The 19,947-nt window shown below is 24.4% G+C and overlaps 5 protein-coding genes across 9 annotated transcripts; 2 read left to right on the top strand and 3 right to left on the bottom strand.

Moving 5' to 3' along the window:
* The first annotated feature begins 3,519 nt into the window (after positions 1-3,519).
* On the top strand, positions 3,520-5,652 carry LOC123265657. 2 transcript variants are annotated; one of them, XM_044729483.1, is made up of 3 exons: positions 3,520-3,720; positions 4,658-4,807; positions 4,848-4,935. In XM_044729483.1, exons 1-3 carry the CDS (start codon positions 3,595-3,597, stop codon positions 4,863-4,865), a joined length of 294 nt encoding a protein of 97 aa, XP_044585418.1. In that variant the 5' UTR covers positions 3,520-3,594; the 3' UTR covers positions 4,866-4,935. The 2 variants fall into 2 exon arrangements, with proteins under 2 accessions (XP_044585418.1, XP_044585417.1); XM_044729482.1 differs by having other exon boundaries at positions 3,541-3,720; positions 4,866-5,652.
* A 116-nt stretch (positions 5,653-5,768) lies between these two features.
* Positions 5,769-8,231, bottom strand: LOC123265272. The gene is made up of 8 exons (XM_044728960.1): positions 7,962-8,231; positions 7,794-7,905; positions 7,462-7,722; positions 7,115-7,268; positions 6,730-6,930; positions 6,521-6,663; positions 6,233-6,442; positions 5,769-6,164 (listed from the first exon to the last, which is right to left on the bottom strand). The coding sequence occupies exons 1-8, from the start codon at positions 8,183-8,185 to the stop codon at positions 5,769-5,771; spliced, it is 1,701 nt and encodes a 566-aa protein (XP_044584895.1). The 5' UTR covers positions 8,186-8,231.
* A 2,979-nt stretch (positions 8,232-11,210) lies between these two features.
* On the bottom strand, positions 11,211-12,882 carry LOC123265534 (mitochondrial inner membrane protease ATP23 homolog). The gene is made up of 3 exons (XM_044729334.1): positions 12,584-12,882; positions 12,466-12,511; positions 11,211-11,784 (listed from the first exon to the last, which is right to left on the bottom strand). The coding sequence occupies exons 1-3, from the start codon at positions 12,795-12,797 to the stop codon at positions 11,283-11,285; spliced, it is 762 nt and encodes a 253-aa protein (XP_044585269.1). The 5' UTR covers positions 12,798-12,882; the 3' UTR covers positions 11,211-11,282.
* Positions 12,883-13,127: 245 nt separating this feature from the next.
* On the top strand, positions 13,128-14,774 carry LOC123265532. Of its 2 annotated transcripts, none has more exons than XM_044729333.1 (6): positions 13,128-13,221; positions 13,309-13,464; positions 13,593-13,748; positions 13,816-14,081; positions 14,226-14,420; positions 14,497-14,774. In XM_044729333.1, exons 1-6 carry the CDS (start codon positions 13,192-13,194, stop codon positions 14,711-14,713), a joined length of 1,020 nt encoding a protein of 339 aa, XP_044585268.1. In that variant the 5' UTR covers positions 13,128-13,191; the 3' UTR covers positions 14,714-14,774. The 2 variants fall into 2 exon arrangements, with proteins under 2 accessions (XP_044585268.1, XP_044585267.1); XM_044729332.1 differs by having other exon boundaries at positions 13,593-13,757.
* A 701-nt stretch (positions 14,775-15,475) lies between these two features.
* On the bottom strand, positions 15,476-17,915 carry LOC123265542 (ADP-ribosylation factor-like protein 6-interacting protein 1). Of its 3 annotated transcripts, none has more exons than XM_044729343.1 (6): positions 17,760-17,915; positions 17,453-17,620; positions 17,244-17,377; positions 16,406-16,643; positions 16,251-16,335; positions 15,476-16,160 (listed from the first exon to the last, which is right to left on the bottom strand). In XM_044729343.1, the coding sequence occupies exons 2-6, from the start codon at positions 17,468-17,470 to the stop codon at positions 16,054-16,056; spliced, it is 582 nt and encodes a 193-aa protein (XP_044585278.1). In that variant the 5' UTR covers positions 17,471-17,620; positions 17,760-17,915; the 3' UTR covers positions 15,476-16,053. The 3 variants fall into 3 exon arrangements, with proteins under 3 accessions (XP_044585278.1, XP_044585277.1, XP_044585279.1); XM_044729342.1 differs by having other exon boundaries at positions 17,453-17,650; positions 17,764-17,915; XM_044729344.1 differs by having other exon boundaries at positions 17,764-17,915.
* Positions 17,916-19,947: the final 2,032 nt, after the last annotated feature.

Raw genomic sequence — 19,947 nt, 5'->3', positions numbered from 1 at the left:
GCTAATTAAAAACATCTATACAAGCTTTTGATCCTTTTATATGTATAATGAGAAAAAAATCTAAAATCTGGCCAGTTAATTATTTGTCAAACGAGAGTGCCCTGTGTTGATCAAAGAGCACTCTTAGCCACAGTAGATTTAATTGCGGATATGCAAGGATATATTTCTACACTGCAATTCAACATTCCTACTTTAGTTCTATTCCAAAGTCTCGGCAAAACTTGTCTAATTAGTTTACAAACTGTCCCTGCAATTGGCTTCGTTAGAATTGGTTTCACACACAGACACACCACCATTTTCCATTAATTTTCATCTGATAATTGGAGCACGCGGGATGTTTTATTCATTGACATATACATTACTATAAGTTTACTCAATGATCATCAAAAACATTTCAGATTATACTCAATTAATTAAACTCTCTAATTATTATAATAGATATATTACTAATTATTTTTTTCTACGTTAAAAAAAAATTCATTTGCTTAATCTTCATTAAGTACTGTTATAATTTGAAGTGTATATATTTTTATCCCTCATTTATTTCATGTATAAATCATTCGACATTCAATAATCTGCTTTATTTTCATTTCACGGTTGTTTGAGTATTAATAATTAATTAACTCGGGGAATATAATAATTATCATAATACATCTATTTTACATTTTTAAATTAAAAATTTTACGTTTTGTTGGTATTTAATTGTTAATATGTTCACAATAGAAATTTTTTATTAATTTTATTAAAAAATAAAATTTTTTATTCTTTTATTTTAAGCTTTATACCTTTTATGCATCAATAGGGGTGAATAATTGGATGTTCATTTTTGCTAAAGGATATTTTAAAAGCCAATTTTTATCGATTAGAATTTTTTTCAATTTATTTTATTTTCCGAGAATTAAAATGAAAAAAAATTGTGTCCTTAAAAATTCGTAAAAAAATTACAAAAATTAAATTTTTTAAGGCTTATTGTACCTAATTTATTTTTTTAACTCTATTAATTAATTAATTCACAATTTTTAATACTTAAAAAAATGTCAAAATGATAAAAAATAAATTATTTTTTTTATAAATAATTTCTTAATAGAAAATTCAGATGTATTTATTAAAAAACTAGGTTAATGTTCAGATAAAAAAAATTAATATTCTAAAATGATAATATTGATGTTAGATTAAATTAAATTAAATAATAATAATTTTTTTAATTGTTTGTACCTAAATAAATTAATCAATTTTATAATTTTTATTACGATAAAATATTAAATTAAATTTGCATTATCGAAATTACAATTCGCAATTTAGTTACAATTATTATATTGCTCCCAGCTGTATGGACCGGGAGAACAAATAATTATTTACCGTAATTGCGATATTAAATTAAATTTGTAAATATTGTGAACATTTTCAGGTATGGTGAGAAAACACTTAAATGAAACAACTATTGACGTCGAACGGATACGCCATAGCTATCGGCAATATATGCATGTAATATTTTTGTAACATAAAAGAAATAAGTTTTGTAGAGCTTTTGTCGTTTAATTGCTATCCAATTTGCTTGGAATATGAGCAGAAAAAAATATATAAAAAGGCAGACGGCAAAAACTGATGAGAGATAACGAATCATTATTTTTGTATCTGTGTTATTGTTTTTTGCATAAATACAAAGGAAGATTGAAGAGGATCAAGTTTATATTATGAGCAACTGCATTGAGTTTCCGCAGAACAAAAAGAGAGCAAATATATACAGATATAATGCTAAAGAGATTGTTCTTTGTTCATGAGAAAAAAACTTATGCGGGTATAAGTTATGCGACGTAAAAAGAACGAGAGAATGAAAAGCCACTTTCAAAAATTTAACGAGATCCTTAAACCTCATTCATTCATGATCGTCAAAAAGCTTCAGCATGGATGAGAAGGAAAAGTGAATGCATAGGTGGACAAAAAAGGCGTCAAAATACGAGGGAGACATGATACTATCTATATATAATCCCTACATATTGTATACACCATAAAAATGAATATAAAATTTCATTTGATTTTATAAGACTAGCAAAGTTCTCGTCTACGTCGTTAGAGATTTAATTTTGGAGTTTTAAAAAAACTTTAAATAAAAAAGAAGGTAATGGGTCCGGTTGTTTTTTTTTTTATATTTATTAAATTAATTCATGTTTTTTTTTTAAGACTTTCAAAATTTTTTATGTCTATAAAATTTTTTATTAAAGATACTTATCGTGCAAAAAATTTTAACCTCAGATTTTATCTTTAAATTGTTGTTTTGAAACAAACATGAGTTTATTATGAATAATTCATTAATAAAGTGTTTTAATTATCTTATAATCATTGAAAGTTTAAAAAATAAATTTTAATTTTAAATACGCTAAAGTTTAGCTTGTAAAAAAATAAAAATTGCGTCTTTTAAAAATATTAAACAAGAAAAAAATGATCTAAATATTAAACAAGAAAAAAATGATCTAAATCTTAAACTAGAAAAAAATTTTGACAATTTTTTAATTTCACAATTAACTCATAAAAATTGTTTAGAATGTTTTTTAACTTTTACAGATTTTTTTATCAAAAATATAATTTAAAAAATTTTTTTAATGTTAGTTTTTAAATTTTTTAAGCTAATTTTTTTTTTTTTTTAATCAAACTGACCTAAAAATTTGTATTTTTAAGAAAAAAAAAAAAATACAAGTTATATTCTAAAAATTGAAAAATAATGAATGAAAAATAATTTATATTTATATTGAAAAATTCGCAATGACGAAAATAAAATGAAAAATATAAAAAATGATGATGAAATTGAAAATTTATGTATTTATGTATTATGAGAATAATACTGTAGATATTGGGAGTGTTTATGATGAGTGATGCCTGTGACGATTAGTGAGTAGGGTGTAAAGTCTCTTGAATCAAAACTGGCAGCGATAAATGTCCTGTTGTATTCGCATCACTTGGTTTTATGTAAATATCTTGGATAGAGAAATATATGTTGCGAGGGTGGTGACGTGTATCGATTTGTCGTCCGAGCATTTCACCCTAACTCTCTCTCCTTTCAACAGTTTCTCTGTTCTCTCTGTTTATGATGCGTTCCCGTAATTTTCACAACTGCGGAACTCGGTTGTACGCGAATTGTGGCTACGCACGCTACTAATTCACATTTCTCCAGTTGCGTGTATTAGTCAAATGCGATACTCGACTAATGCGGGTGTATATTCACCCGCTCTAGTGCTACTTGCATTACCCAAATATAAGCTCGCGATTGTAGAATAACAACACCGGCAACAACTGCTGGCCAGTCAAAATTCATAATGATTTACACGCACAAATTATTCTCATAATAATAAATATTTAATCTATCATTTAATTATATAACATTTATTAAAGCTAAATGTGATTAATCACCAATACTCGATACTAATTAATAATTATTCAATAATATAAATATAAATATTTATCGCTGCTAATTTTAATGTCTAATTAAATTATTTTTAAAATTTATGAGCTGTAATAGAGCGAAATATTTATGCCATGATAAAGTTGCACCCTGTCGGCAGTACAGAGGGTGCAATATTGATTTCCTGATAGTCCAAAATGGCGACGTGGGTGGCACACGCGCTCAATCTTTTCCTTCTTTTGCTGACTTTTAACGGCAATCCTGGGCACACAGCAAAGACATTTACATTTCCAGAATATCCGTACAAAGAGACAAGTAAAAATGTAAGTTTAAAAAAATTTTATACCTTGCTTTTTTTTTTTTAGTAGTGTAATTTAGACCAACTATTTAAATTCGCTATATTTTATCGTTGGCGCGAGTGTTCAAATATCATGTACATATTACAGTAGACTGAGAAAAAATTTATTTTGAAAAATATCGATGAAAATAAAGTTAGCCGATATTTCAAAATTTTTAGAAATTTTTTATTGAAAAAATTTCAATTAAACAATTAAAAAAAAAAATTTCACTTGTAAAAAACTTGAAAATCTATAAGTGCATTATTTATAAATATTTTTTTAGTTGTAATTTGATTAATAAAAAAAATTAAAAAATTTTTGAACGTCTGCTAACTTCAGTGTCATAAATATCGACATTTTTTTGACGAGAAAGATTAATTCAGTAAATTTTAATAATTTTTTTTATAAATTTGTTCAAAAAAATTATTTTTAATGTCATTAATTTAGTAGATATTTAATGATTTTACGAATTTTTGTAACAAATAAATGATGGCAAAAAAAAATAACATGTAGAAATTTTAAAAAATTAATAATACAATTTTTTTAAAATAATTTTAATAAATAATAAAATTAAAAAATTGTGAAGTGAATTTTTAATTTTTCAAAATTTTTACATAATAATTTTTTTGCCACACTTACAAAAATTATTAAAAATCTAAATTTTCATAAAAAAATTCCACATTTAAAAAAAAAATTTTTTTTTTTCTCAGTATAATATAAAAAAAAAAACTAATGAAGAATAAATAAAAAATCAATTTAATTATTGAACTTTTGAAACTAAAAACTATAATATAATATATAAAATCTTCTTATATATTGATGTTTTGATACCGATGATAAAATTAGCATAATTTTAATGGTACATATGTATACTCAACAGGGCTAATATAAACTATATTACAGTGTTTATATTGTTGTCTAGGAACTGATGTTCCGTGAGTTTGAACAAGCTTGCGAAGAAAGTGGTGCTTGCAAGACACTGTCGCAGCCCAGAAGCAGCGTTGCTAAGATACGATGTATACGAGAGTGTGTGTCACCCTCTTGCTACAGAGAACTTTATCTTTTTGATCAGGTATTTTAAAAATGAAAATTTCAAAACTTTCAGAATCAAGGCTAAAAATTTTTTCTAGCTTGAAGAAGGTGAAATAGATGTAAGATTGAACTCCTTCAAGGGGTGCTTTATGCAACGAAATGGAAGACCAAAAAAATAGCCCGAGGGAAGCGAGAAAAAATCTCGCATTAAAAATCAAAGATCCATTAGAACGGCGGATCGGTTGTTACTGTAAAGAAGACTAAGTCAAGTATCAGGGTCCAATTAATATAGCTCAGCACTTTCTTCTTATACTTATTACTTATACTATTGTTATTAATAAATAATATTAAAACGATTGTTATTGTTATCGGTGCGCACAAAATATTTGAATTTTCACTTATCTTCGATAAAAGTTTAAAATATCGAATTTTTCTATTGACAATTATCTAATATATAATAGTAATAACGCTCAGAAAAAAATAGTTTTAAATATATTACTCTTTTATAGTAACTACGGCTAGTTACAGGCTCATTATCACACGTCCACACGTCTCTATCTCAATTTATTAAAATTTATTATATACGATACGATATAATATGTAATTTCTCTTCTTCTATTAAATCCTCAGCATATACGCGTCAGCGAGGCACACATCATATACGCGAGATAAAACGTACTAATCCCGTTTCAAGAATAATCCATTAATCCACAAGAATATTAACGAATATTTAATATTCAACAACCATGAGTTTAAAAAACATAAAGAAATTTTTTACAAATATTCTTCAAATAAAATATAATTTTTTTTATAATAAAAAGCGATTACTATCATTAAAATTTGTACAATCACTTTTTCATAGCTAATGCATTTACTATAACTAGTTAATAATAATTATTATTAATATTGTAATTCTTACTGTTAATATCACTATTATTTATCAAATAAAAATATTAAATTTCTTTTGAAAAATAAAATTAACCTGTGTATTTTTATTTTATTTATAAAATATTTAATTTTAAGTTAAGATTTTCGAGAAGAGCGGTTGAAATTGAATGAGACGCATCAAGATTTTTAATGTAAATTTTCAAGTGCTTTAACGCTTTTTCGAAAGTACTTTCAAAGCAAAAATTATCTTGGGAAATTATTTTCATACGGTTTAATTCAAAAGTACCGTCGATGAACGAACAATGAAACTTAATGCCTTGTTCCAGCCATAAATTTACAAATTTAATAAATTCTGTCCCAACATACCTGCTATCGATCGTCTTGATAATTGTTAAATGAATGCTTATATTTTCGCAGCAATCTCGAATAGCAACAGGGTAATTTTTCTTTACAAATATCAAAAAATTCGTCAGGCAATCAAAAGTTGTCTTCCATTCAATTGACATTACCTGGATAAATTTACAAAAATTTCCATTATTAAATTTAAATATTAAAAAATTGTTTAATAATAAATTACCTTATTGTGGATTTCAATTAACAAGTCATAAATTTCATATATATCGCTTTTGACATTATTCTCGCCGAAACCAATAATAACACAGTCGCTGTAATTTTCGTAATTGAAACAAAGATTGTTTAAAAGCCCCAAGACCTTCATAGAAACTTTCAAGTCTTTTGACAAAGTGTCTATAAGCTCGCTCGAAGTTATAATCAAAGGTTGTGATAACTGGAAAAATTTTTTCGTTAGTTTAAAAATTAAAAGCAAGTTTTTTTTTATGTATCTTGACTGAAATCTGAAAGCAACCTTTTTAGAAACTGGAATTAGAATTATAATAATATTCGCTAAACATTTTAAGCACGCGGCGGCTAAATCATTATTTGCACTTTTAAATGCTTGATCACGAATCTCGTTTAAAATATTTTTTTCAAAAATTGTGGATGAAATAACTGAAATAATATCAAATAATTTATAATAGAAAAGAAAAAATTTGGAGGAAATATTAAATACTTTACCTATACTTTCATCAGCATTTGCAAGAATTGAAAACATTTTATTTGTTAAATTAATTAACAAAATTTTAATATTCGAATTAACTTTGTTATTACAACTAAAGAATGTTGTAAATTTTACTACAGAACGCATTGCAAAAATGATAGATAAATCATTTGTCATTAATTTTTCTGCAAGCTTTAAAAATCCCTCAAAGTTGTGTTCTAAAAATCAAATTTATTAATTAATTAATTAATTTATTTATTTATTTATTTGTTAATTTATTTATTTATTAATTAATTTATTTGTTTATTAATTTATTTATTTATTTATTTATTAAAAAATTAAAAAATAAATATGAAAAAAAAATAATTTTTTTAATTTTTGCATTAGAAAAATTTTTAATACCATTTTCGTCTTTGTAAGTAATTAAACTATCAAAAATTTGTTCCCAAATATTTGGCATAAAATCAAAATTCATTGGATTAGTATCTTTTGCAATTTCAATCAAATCCTTTGAAGCTCTTCTCACTACATTTCTGCATCCAGTTTTTAATGCATGCTAAAATAATTTAAAAATCAAAATTTTATTTTATACATTAAATAAATTTTATATTAATATGATTTAAATATTTTTCCTTCAATAATTATCAGGAGGCATTTTTTAAATCTAAAAATTTTAATCAGCTTTTTTTTATTAAAAAAAAATATTTTTAAAATTGACGTTGAATAAAAAATACAGAAAAAATTCTTACGATGAGAGAATCAACAACAACATCTCTGTGATCCGCATCGACTAACGTATATACGTCACCGTCAGTTTTCAACCATAATTTAACAACTTGATGCCGAATTTCACGGGGAAATATTGGATTTTTAAGAACGGTGACAACTAAAGCCGGATGACACATGTAGCATTTTTCTATTCCTACTTTTAAAAGGATTTCAATAAGATGAGTTAAGGCATCTGGCAAAAATTTATCTGAGTCTACTGAGGTACTCTTCAACATCCATTCCTAAAGGAAAAAATTGATTAAAAAAAACCCGTCGCAAATATAAATTCAATAGAATAATAATAAATATGTACAGAAATAAAGAACCAAGTAATTTGTAGAATAGACGACGGCGGTAAATTTTCAATAGAAAAATCTAAAATTTTTTTTGACAACATCTTCCCGATAATTTCAATAACTTGTGAACTAAAAAAGAAATTAATTATTGTAATGAAAAATAAGCTACTTAAAAAAAAACTCACTCCTCGGTAGCATGGTAATGAAAGTAATAGCAAAAAAGTGATGCATCGGTGCTTGTTGAATCACTGATCAGTTTTCTAGAGTCTACATGAGACATCAGTCCATCGTATATAAATTTACAAAAACTTCTTAAGTCACCTTGCCATTGTATCGACAAATTATAATGAGCAAGGTTCGTTAAAATACGAGCAAGGCATCTGCAGATTGATTGTTTTATATCAATCATATGCGGACTTTTTATTATTTGAAAAAAATATTTTAAGTAACCTTGAACAGATAATTCAAATGAAAATTTTTTAATTTGATTTATATTGTGTTCTTGTTCATATAATCCATTTAATAATTTAATTAAATTCTTTAAATTGTCTTGAAATTCAGGGTTGGACTCATCAAATTTCTGTAAAAAAAAAAAAACATGTCTTAAATATTTAACTCTAAAGATATCCCTGATTAGAAATAGTATATTACATTAGGGTGTGCCAAAATTAAACTTCAGTGATGGACCACTTAAAATTGGAATTTTGAGTTCCGCTTAAAATTTTAACAGGAGTTGTGTTTGGGAATTTCCTGAGATATTGTGTAATTTAATTAATATTAATTTAATGTTATTTGATTCAATATATCTTATAAATTTAATATTATATCTTTTATATCTTTAATGTATATTGCCGCTTGGCGTAAAATGAATAAATAAATAAATAAATTTTGAGCGTAAGGGATTTATTTGATTTTCATATAATTTTTTAACAGAAAACGAATTTTATAAGAAACGAAAATAAGATAAAATATTTTAGAATAGCATTGAGAGAATATATGAAAGATAAATTTGACATATAAAATTATAACTAAGAATTGTGAATGGAATTGAATGTGATATAATAAATTTAAAAAAAATGTAAATATTGTAAATGTTGTTAAGATAGCCAAGAGCTAAATAAATATTATTATTATTATTATTATTATTATTATTATTATTATTATTATTATTATTATTATTATTATTATTATTATCATATAAAACAGGAGTTTTGTTTGGCCAAATTGTGAAATTTTGAAATTTCAGGAAAAATGTTTAAACAAAACACCTGTTAAAAAATTCTATGATAATCAAATTAATTTCTTACGCTTAAAATATCTCAGGAAATACCCAAACAGAACTCCTGTTAAAAGCAGAACTCAAAATTCCAATTTTAAGAGGTCTATTACTGAAAAAAGATTTGAAAAGATTCGAAATGGCTCAAAAAGATGATTAAAAAAGATTTAACTTGACAAATATATAAATATATATTTTTTATGGGTTGAATCATTTTAAATCTTTTCTTTTTAATTAGGGATGGTTTTTTTAATAATTGAATAAATTAAAATATTTTACTTTAAAATTAGGAATAACAATTTCGAGCATTTTTTCACAAGAAAGATTAAAAATTTTTTTAGAAATTTCTAATCTTTTATTAAAGTCACTTGTTGACGAGTCGTCAGAGTCACTATTTAGTTGTTCATCTAGCACTCGTTCATCTTCATTGATAAAACTAAAAAAAAATTTATAAGAACATAAAATTTTTATGTTTATTTATTTATTTTTTTTAAATACTTACTCAACTCCAGTGGAACAAATATTTAATGTAGTTGTAAATATACGTTCAAATGATTGTTTATTTTTATTTTGCGTTACTACTTTATTAATTTTTGAAATCACCGTAAAAATATCTTGATATAGTTCTTGAATAATTTTAAATTTGTCGAGACAAATTGTTGCAGAGTCAACAAAAAAAATAATTGAAGAAAAAAGGTTTCCAACTACAGTAATCTTAATTTGGTCAGAGCTTGAGCTTTTAACATTCAAATGATTTATGAAGAGTAATAGTTGGTCAATAAATTTAGTTATTTTTAAAGAAACATTGAATATTCTAGCCCTGGTAAAAAATTAACCAATGATAAAATACTTTGATAAAATACCAATGATAAAATACTTCATCAACTTATAAATGTTATAAAATATATAGATTAATTACCGACGAAATAATAAAGCAAGAGTATGAGCCATAGTTAGTAAAATAGGCTGCTCTTTTGTTTGATTTACAGCAATAAGCGTTCCAGTTTCTAATATTTTCATAATAACTGTTGTCGCTACATTGTTTTTGTAAAAATATTCGTCTTCGGATAATATTTCCCAGCATGTTAATATAGATCTAAATAAATAAAATTAATTTATTTTGATATTTAATAATTTATTGATGAGATTAATATTAATTCATAAATTAATGAGATTTAATTGTTAATACCTTTGAAGATTATCATTTCTTAATGCTAAAATTGATGTTAAAACAACAGCAATATCAGCTGATATAGTTTCTATAATAAATAACTTTCGTGTTTTTGCATTAGAAAGTTGTCTTTGAAGCTCTTCAACTCCTGAAGCCTGATAATAAAATTTTGGGATGTCAAAATAAAATGAAAATTAATTTGACCGATATTTGATCATTTTAGGAATACTTTTAATAAATAAATTATGACAAATAAAAAATGAGAAAAAAAATTGACATGTAGAATTAAAAATAAAATTAAAGTTAGCAGTCACTTGACAATTCTTTAATTTTTTTTAACAAAAAAATTATTTTTAAAAAATTGCATTTTTAATTTTTTTAAATTTCTAAATGTCAATTTTTCCAATTTTTTTTTGCTATAATTTATTTGTTATAAAATTCTTAAAATTATTAATTATATGCTAAATTAATTTTCATAAATTATTAAAGTTTAATAAATATCTGCTAAATTAATTTTCATGAATTAAGAATGAAATTTTTTTTTTATTTTTTTTCGAAACAAATTAAATTGTTAAGAAAAAAAATGGTAAAGTGACAGCTAAACTTTGATATCATGCTTAATTAATCTTCATCTACCTTTTTAAAGTGATTAGTCGATAATAGTTTTTTACGTATCTCTTCAATTATCATCTTATTTAAATTATTTAAAATAATTTATCTAATATCATACAATAAATAAATTATTTTGTCTTAACTCGTCGAGATGATGTCTGTAACGTCTTCACTATTCAAATGTATTCGGGTATTTGTCATTACCGCCACTAGAGGCGCTAACTTCTATTTTTTAAAACTCAAAAAATTCCCGGGAAAATTTTAAATCAGTTCTTTTACAAAAAAAAAAATTTTTTTAAATTGCACTTAAAATTTTTTTAGTTTTTTAAATAAAAAAATGACAAATAAATATTTAAAATCAATTATTTTATTTAATTTTATTGTTTACAAATCAAATAATTTTTTTAAAACATTTTTACACTACAGTAAATAAATTAACTTATAAAGTTAATCATAACCAAATAGTGTTGCTTCATACAAAGCTTTGTCCATATCACCAGTATTACGTTTTATTCTCCTACCAATAGGCTCCATGTCATTATAACATCTAGTAAAAACTCTTTCAACCGCAGCGGTAGCTTCTTGCGGCGTAACACCTCTGGCAGCCAGTACAGACAGCATGGCTCGTCTTTTGACACACTCTTGATGTTTCTTCTTCATATTAAAAGGCGATGCATCACCATCAATAAAAGCACTTAAAAAACTGCAGTAAGTTAAATTAGCTGCACGTATTTCCGTGCAAGCTAAATGGTCAAGATTTTTAAAGTCCAAGTTATTACGACAGTAATCAAACATATGAATCATCTCGTGAGTTAAAACGCTACCAATGATCCCTTCAATTTTAGAATTATTCTGACAAACTACTATTTGATTCAATTCCGGATCGTAACCTCCAGTTACCGAGGGATCACATTCTTCACAGGATAAATGCCTTCGTAAATCAATTGGACTGTAATTAGAAAATAGAGTATTAATATTTGATTATTTTTAATTTAACTTAATTTTCATAAATAAGCCGACGCTCAAAAATTTTTGATTTTGTTTATTAATTAAATTAAAACTAAAAAAAAATATTTCAAAAAAATTGCATGGATAGTTTTTAAAATTTTCTACATCTTTAATTATTTTTTTAATAATTTTTCAGTGATACAACTTTAAAAAAATAAAATAATAGTAATGTTAACCGACATTGTTAATTTTTTCAATTATTTTTTAATTATTAAATTAGAATTAAATAATATTTTTTAAAAAATTGCACTTTTAGTTTTTAAAGTTTTTTAAAATTGAATTTTTTTTTTTAATTTTTTTAATAAAAAAAATTCTAAGAATTTTAGATGTCGGTTAACTTAATTTTCATAAAAATAAATTAATGTAATTATGACATTAAAGTTAGCTGTCACCTGACCAATTTTTTATTTTATTTAACAATTCAATTAATCATAAAAAATTATTTTAAAAAAATTGCATTTTTTATTTTTTTAAATTTCTAAATGTCAATTTTTTTTTCTTGCTATAATTTATTTATTAACATAAGTTCTAAAAGTTATCAAATATTTGCTAAATTAATTTTCATAATTTAATTTTAATAAATTATCAGATAAATAAGAACACGATTAATTTGAATACTTACCAGCCAGAAGCTTTCAAAGCTCGAGTCATTAATTGAACTAGTGGATCTAAAAAAAATGATAAATTGGTTATGCATGAATGTCTGAAATTATCAATAAAAATATGTAAATTATACTCACGTTTCTTCACACATTTATATACAAGTTTTTCACAGTGATATTTATCAAGCTCTTCTTTGCCTTCCTTCATCATTAATGTATTGACAACATTTTTCTGCTTTAATTTTCGCCTTTCAGGATACAGATCATGTCCCCAAAGTTCACCCTGATCATCAGGAATCGTTTTCCTCGGAGGTGGTGTGTAAACTTTATCTTCTTTTTTTTCTTCTGACATTATTGAAAAATACAACAATGCTTAATAATAATATTTTTAATTTTCTAATTAATAACAATTATATATTTATATTTTCTTCAAGACTAAAAAATAAATGAATAACCGGTAGATAATTTTTTTTAGGTTAAGTTACTCATATAAAGGTGAAAACGTGAAATTCATGTGTATCGATTGTAGATATAGATATACAGGGCGCGAAATGTCAAATTTTAATGAAACTTAAAAGTTAACCCTAAATATTTCTAAAATTATCCAATTTTTGTGGACGCTAAATTATTTTGTGTATTCACATGGATTTATTTTATAAATATATTTGTGTTTTGATAATTTATAAATAAAATTATGAAGATTATTAAATTTAGTAGGAGTATTTTACACCAAAGTTTTAATAAATATGCCCAGAGTAAAATTTGGACACAATCAAGTAACCTCCATTTTTATTTATATTAATTTATTTTTAATAAATTTTATTATTTATTATTAATAATAATTAATTAATTATTTTTAAAAGGTTGACTTACAGAACGAAATTGTAAAATTAAAAAGACAATTAACTATTGCACTGGATGAAAATCATTTATTAAACGTCAAAATTCGCCGACTAGAAAATGAAATAAGGAAAAAAGAAAAATACATTGATTATTTTTTTATTAAAAATCGAGAACAAGTAATTTAAAAGTATAATTTATATTTATATAGATTAATATTAAGTATAGAAATTTTTTTTTCAAAAATTGTATTGATAATTTTTTAAAGTTTAGAAGTTAATTATTTAATTTTCATTTTTTTTAATAGAGTTTTGATAATAGAAGAATAATTTATGAAAAAACTTCAAACGCTATTCAGAAATTAAAAAAAGAAAATGATGATCTGAAAGAAATGATATTAAAACGTGATATTGAAGATCAGAGACGTGAATTTAATATCAAAAGACAGCTTCTCTACGGACAAGTTAATAAAGTAATAATAATTAATAAAAAATATTATCCTTTTAACCAAAATAAAGTTTATATTTTAGTCTGCTAAAAGACCCTGCAGAAAATCATCTTATACATTGAACCAAGATATGCATGGTACAAAAAAACTGGAAAGTTTATCAGATTCGAACACACTGTCAAAAAAGTCATACCATACTTTTGCTGATAATTTGTACAATTTAGAAAGTACCAAAGATTATTTAAGCTCACTTTTTACCACTCGCGCAGATGTTGAGAAACTTATTAATACTATCAACAGTCTTAAAGAACAGCAGGATATTGATAGAAGAATAATTCATGCTAGAGAGTACAATCACTGTGTTAAATAAATTTAATTAATGAATAATTAATTTATTTATTTTATTAATGATAAATTTAACTAATGAATAATTAATTAATCAATTTTATTAATGAATAATTTATTGAAAATTAATTAAAAATTTTTTTGCAGTTCAGAAATAACTCAGCTAGCGTCAGAATTAAAAGGAATAAAAAAGAAATTAAGTATAGAAAAAATATCAGGCTCTTTATCTAAAATCGGAAGGCATGATTACAGAAATTTAAGGGATGATAAGTTTGATAATAGAGGGTCGACTCATAAAACTAACGACGTACCAGTTGAACGTTCATCAATCAAACATAAATCGTATTGTCCAATTTTTATTTTACCTTTCTAAATTGTCTTTTAAATAATTAATTAATTTTTTTTATTTATTTTTAAGACGATTGGAGCCAGTATGGGAATTAAGCGAGAACGAATCTTCAAATATGAGCAATAAATCTGAAACAGAATTATTTAGTGAAGAGATATTGAAAAAGACAAAAATAGAATACATCATAGATTCAGAAGTCAGCTCTGATGGTGAAGATATTTTTATGTTAAACAATTTAGGTGCTTATCATCGAAAAACTACTGGTACTATGTCCCAAAGAAACTAAATAAATTAATAATAATCAATTAATAATGATATCAATGTCAATTTATTATGATAAGTATTTAGGCTGCATTCGAAAATACTCTATCTCTATAGATACGTAATTAAGAAATGACCTTGTATCTTGTAAACTATTGACATTTTCAAAGATATAAGCTCATCCCGATGTTACACTTATCGAAACCTTTAATTTGAGTACCCACATCAATTTTTCATATATTTTATATATTTACATATATATATATATATATATATATATATATATATATATATATATGAAAAATATATGAAAATGCATGTGGGTACTTAAATGAAAGCTCTTGATGAGTGTAACATCGGAATGAGTTTATATCTTTGAAAACTTCAATAGTTAATAAAGTATAGTGCAATTCAACAAGTATCTTGTGAAAAATTGACATTTTTAAAGATATAAGCTCACCCTGATATTACACTCATCGAGACCTTTCATTTGAGTACCCACATCAATATTTCATATATTTTATATGTTTATATATATTATATATATGTATATATGAAAAATATATCAAAAATGCATGTGGGTACTCAAATAAAAGCTCTCGATGAGTGTTACATCGGGATGAGCTTATATCTTTAGAAATATCAATAGTTAAGAAAGTACAGTGTAATTCAACAAAAGTCATTATTTAATACAACAAAATTTTATTTATTTATAGTTCACAAGTCACGGCACATAGTGACTGCAAGGTTGCTAGTTTATAACTAAATAAATTAATTAATAATTAAATACTTTAATGAATCATTGAAATTTATTATAATTATGATTATATAAATCAACATACATATAAATTATGACTATCAGTTATTAAGTACTTGGTTGTGATTACACTGAAGATTTTAAGGTATATCTATTTTTTAAACACCGGTTTAACAGTAAATATTTTTATAAATTAAATAGTATTATTAAGAGATCAAAATATAGACATGATAAATAATTATTAAATATTTTTCTAAACAAAGATTGTTCAGTCTGTGATAGTTTATTACTTAAAGTAATTCTTGATTGCTTTTCATAATTACGTTTGTTTTTTGATTAAAAAATTTACTCTAAAATATATATTTAAAATTTTATCGATACCTTATAAATATTTATATATAAGTAAGTAAATACTGCGAGATAAAAAGATGAAAAAGATTAACTTCTTATTTTATAAATTCTTAATGACTTTAAATATTTATCGAATAAAAAATATGTAATAGTATTAAGCTTTAAGTACTTAAATAATATTACGCGGGCTTTACGTGATAAAATATTTGCATACATATGGCATAAGCATTTAAAAATCGAAAAAAATTTTTTTAAAATTATGCTTGTTTCACATTGCGATTAAACACTTGGTTGTAAAGTAATTTAAAAGTTGATTGCGCTCGTCCTTGGTGTCGAAGTCCTGGTAATAGCAGAGCAATTACCACTGTTGACATAAATTTTTATAATTATTAACTTTATACAAAATATAATATATAATAATAATAATATTATTATAATAAAAATTTAATCTTACATGCTAAATAAATTAGCAGTAAATTATTTACTACGTTTCCTATCCATGCCAAAAGACTGAGACACACAGTAATTGATCCGTAGTACTAAAAATAAATTGTTTTATTTTTAAAAATGATTTTTCTAATTTATTCGGTTGTTGAAAAAATTTCTTACGAAATTAGGACGGTTGCTTCGAGCATTGAGAATAAATTTCCAAAAACTTTGAGCTTGAAGTATAAATTTACTGACTCTTTGACAAATTTCATCAAGCTTACGCTCTTTTTGACCATTCCAAGCACTAGATGAAATAAAAGTTGAAACTGCAATTGGTACTAAGTAGTCAGCCAAAGCCAAAATCAATAAAGTCATTGATATTATTGTCAAGAATGCTGGTTCCATTATCCAAATCATGCTAAAAAAATTTTTAATAAATATTAGCTGAAAAAAATGATATTAAAGTCAGCAGACATCTGCCAATTTTTTTTTAATTTTTATGACAAATTATTGATAAAAAAAAATTTTTTTTTTAATTTTTAGATGTTGAATTTATTTTATTAAAATTTTTTCATAATAATTTATTAAAATTAATATGAAAATTAAGTTAGCCGACATTTGAAAATTTTTAGAATTTTTTTTTATTAAAAAAATGATTAAAAAAAAATAAAAAAAAAATAGTCACTTGTAAAAAACTTTAAGAACTGTAAGTGCAATTTTTAAAAATTATTTTTTTGTCCTAATTTAATTATTAAAAAAAAAATCAAAAAATTACAATCGTCGGCTAACTTTAGTATTATAAAATTAATTTAGCAGATATTTTATAATTTTTTTAACAAATAAACTATAGCAAAAAAAAATTGACAAGCAGAAATTTAAAAAAATTAACAATGCAATTTTTTAAAAATAATTTTTTGAAACAAATTTGTTTGTTAAAACAATTAAAAAAATTGACAGATTTCAATATCATTAAAAACAAAGTATTTTTTTTTAATTCACAAAAAATATATAAACTTACAAGAAGATTAAAGATGTAGTGCCAAAAATAACACCAGGGTACCATGGTTTTTCCCATAAAAGAATAGAATTTAATGGTAAAATAATTTCCCTCCAACATTCTATTTTCTTCTTAAGTTGCTTCATAAATTTATCCTAAAAATAATACATTTATTTAATTATACTAAGACTTATAATCTTTATTGATAAATTACGTAAAATAAGAATTACCTTATCAGAGTCCAGCATTTTAAATATTTTATTTTTTTTTTATTATTAATAAATAAACTGTTGATACTGTTCTTCAATGTCTTACCAAAAAATACAATCAATAAAATTCATCATGTCATAATTATTATAGTAATAGCCGATAAAGATATTTCTCAATCATGAAAATGGCTAAAAAAAATATATATAGATATATTAAACCTGAAACAAACGTCGAAACTTAGATAATGGTTCAAACAAAGAATCTTGAGGTTAAAAGTTGACATACTATTTAAAGTAGATTATTTAAATATTTTTTATTTATATTTACTTACAGTGTCTTGAAGTGCGTATTTAGTTGTAAGAAAGGATAGTAATAATGATGATAATCAATGACAATGACTTTGATAATGTGCAAGTATTACTAGTGGTAGTAGTAGTTGTTGCGGTCCTTGTCTTGTCGATAGTGATGATATTGCTAAATGGAAACGTGATATCATTGTGATTAAAATTTTTTTATAATTTTGTAAAAATTAATTTATTATAAAAAATAAATTCTACGAATGAAAATTCAAGAAAAAAAAATAAATGAAAATTTTAAGAAGAATTTTTAAATTGTTATAAAAATTTTAAAAATTGACAGCTAACTTCAGTATCTTTCTTAATATGACACTGAAGTCAGCTGACATTAGAAATTTTTTTATAATTTTATAATAATAAAATTATTATTAAATAATTTTAAAAATTAAAATTAAGAAAAAATAAGAGTGAAAATTTTAAAAAGAATTTTTTTTATTGTAATTGATTTATTTAAAAAATTAAAAAAATGACAGATCAGCTGACAGAAATTATTTTATAATTTTGTAATAATTAAATTATTATTAAAAAATTTCACAAATGAAAATTAAAAAAAAAAATTAGGAAAACGTTAGACCCTTATGACGTTTTTGAGCTCTTCGAGCTCATAAATACAATTTGTGTGTTATTTTGAGCTCTCCGAGCTCAAAAAATAGCTTTCGTATGCTTTTGAGCTCCTCGAGCTCAAAAATTTGATAGAAGTTTGATAAGACAATATTTTTTTAATTTTCAAATCGCAATAACTTTTGAATGAATGAACGGATTTTCACGCGGTTGAAGGCATTCGACGCAGTTTCTTAAGCTCCATAAAGAATCTTCACAAGAATAATAATCTATAATAATTATCTAGAATAATAATTATCACGCTATCTCTCGAACGAATCAACCGATTTTGACCAGCTTGGTGGCGATCGACGTGGTTTTTCAAGCTCAAGGGCGGATTAGTTTTTGAAATTGATCGATAAAGCCGTTTAAAAGAAATTCCAAAAAAACTACTTTCAAAAAAAAATTTTTTCCGATTTTTTTTGAGATTTCTCAAAATTTATAAAAATCTATCGGTCCGAATCGATTCAAATTTATAGGAAATCTAAGTTTGAGGAAACTCTTTAAAACGCCGTTTGGTAGATTCCGATCGGTTCAATCGTTCAAAAGTTATAAGCGATTCACATACTTACACACACACACATACAGACGCCGTGACAACCTCGCGGGGATAGTCAGGGAAACTTCCTGTGACCTTCAAACGTCGAGATCTGATGAAAACTCGATTTTTGCAAAACGGGGTGAAAACAATAACTTCCCGATTTTTGAAAATCTTCGATTTTCTTAGCGGGAAGTTAAAAATATGAGTGGAAATTTTAAAAAGAATTTTTTTATTTTAATTGATTTTTAAAAAAAATCACTGTCAGCTGACTTCACTCTGATGTCATTTTGAAGTTGGTAGAAACATATATGTAATACTTCTATATGGACAGTTTAAATGGGAAGGAATGTCCCACTATTAAGGTGCCGACATATACTATTTTCTCTCTCGTCCCAGATACCTGGTTCACGTTGCGCATGCTTGAGAATTCCCCATGATATTAATAGAGGGGGAAGAATGAGGGGAATAATTTTGTGGTTATGATTCTGTTTACAAATATATTTATTATTGTAATTCAGAAAAACTAATTGTTCAGTATTATTTTGTATTTTAAAATAAATTTGCATTGAATTAAAAAAAAAATTTTATAATAACATTCCTGTTTTGAATAACCCGCTGCTTTCCCCTTTGCGCACAAAAGAATGCGCAGAACCGAGCTGGGACCTCAGAGGACAGAGAAAGTGTTATTCTTCTGTCTTTCTTAGTCGGAACAGCTTCCACTTATAGAAACTGTCCATATTCGCTGTGAGTGAAGCCGTGGTAGGGGAAATGAAATCGACTGAAGCGTTCGCAGTGGTTACTTTCGGAGTTACGGGAGGCTATTATTCCTAAAATTATAAGCAAGTACACGTGGAAGTATTTATTTTGTTTTAATTTTTAATAAATTAAAAAAAAATGAGACACCAGAGTTGTTGTGTCTTTAAAAATACCAGCAGAAATATTTACTGCATTCTTTTTATTTTTATCATTATACGTACTTGTTGTTGATTCGTTTAACTAAAAACAAAACTGCAATTAT

Source organism: Cotesia glomerata, linkage group LG5 (genome assembly GCF_020080835.1).
Source record: "Cotesia glomerata isolate CgM1 linkage group LG5, MPM_Cglom_v2.3, whole genome shotgun sequence".
In the NCBI taxonomy this organism is placed as follows: domain Eukaryota; kingdom Metazoa; phylum Arthropoda; class Insecta; order Hymenoptera; family Braconidae; genus Cotesia; species Cotesia glomerata.
Note: the sequence above shows the minus strand (reverse complement) of the source record. Positions and strands in the feature narration are given on the sequence as shown.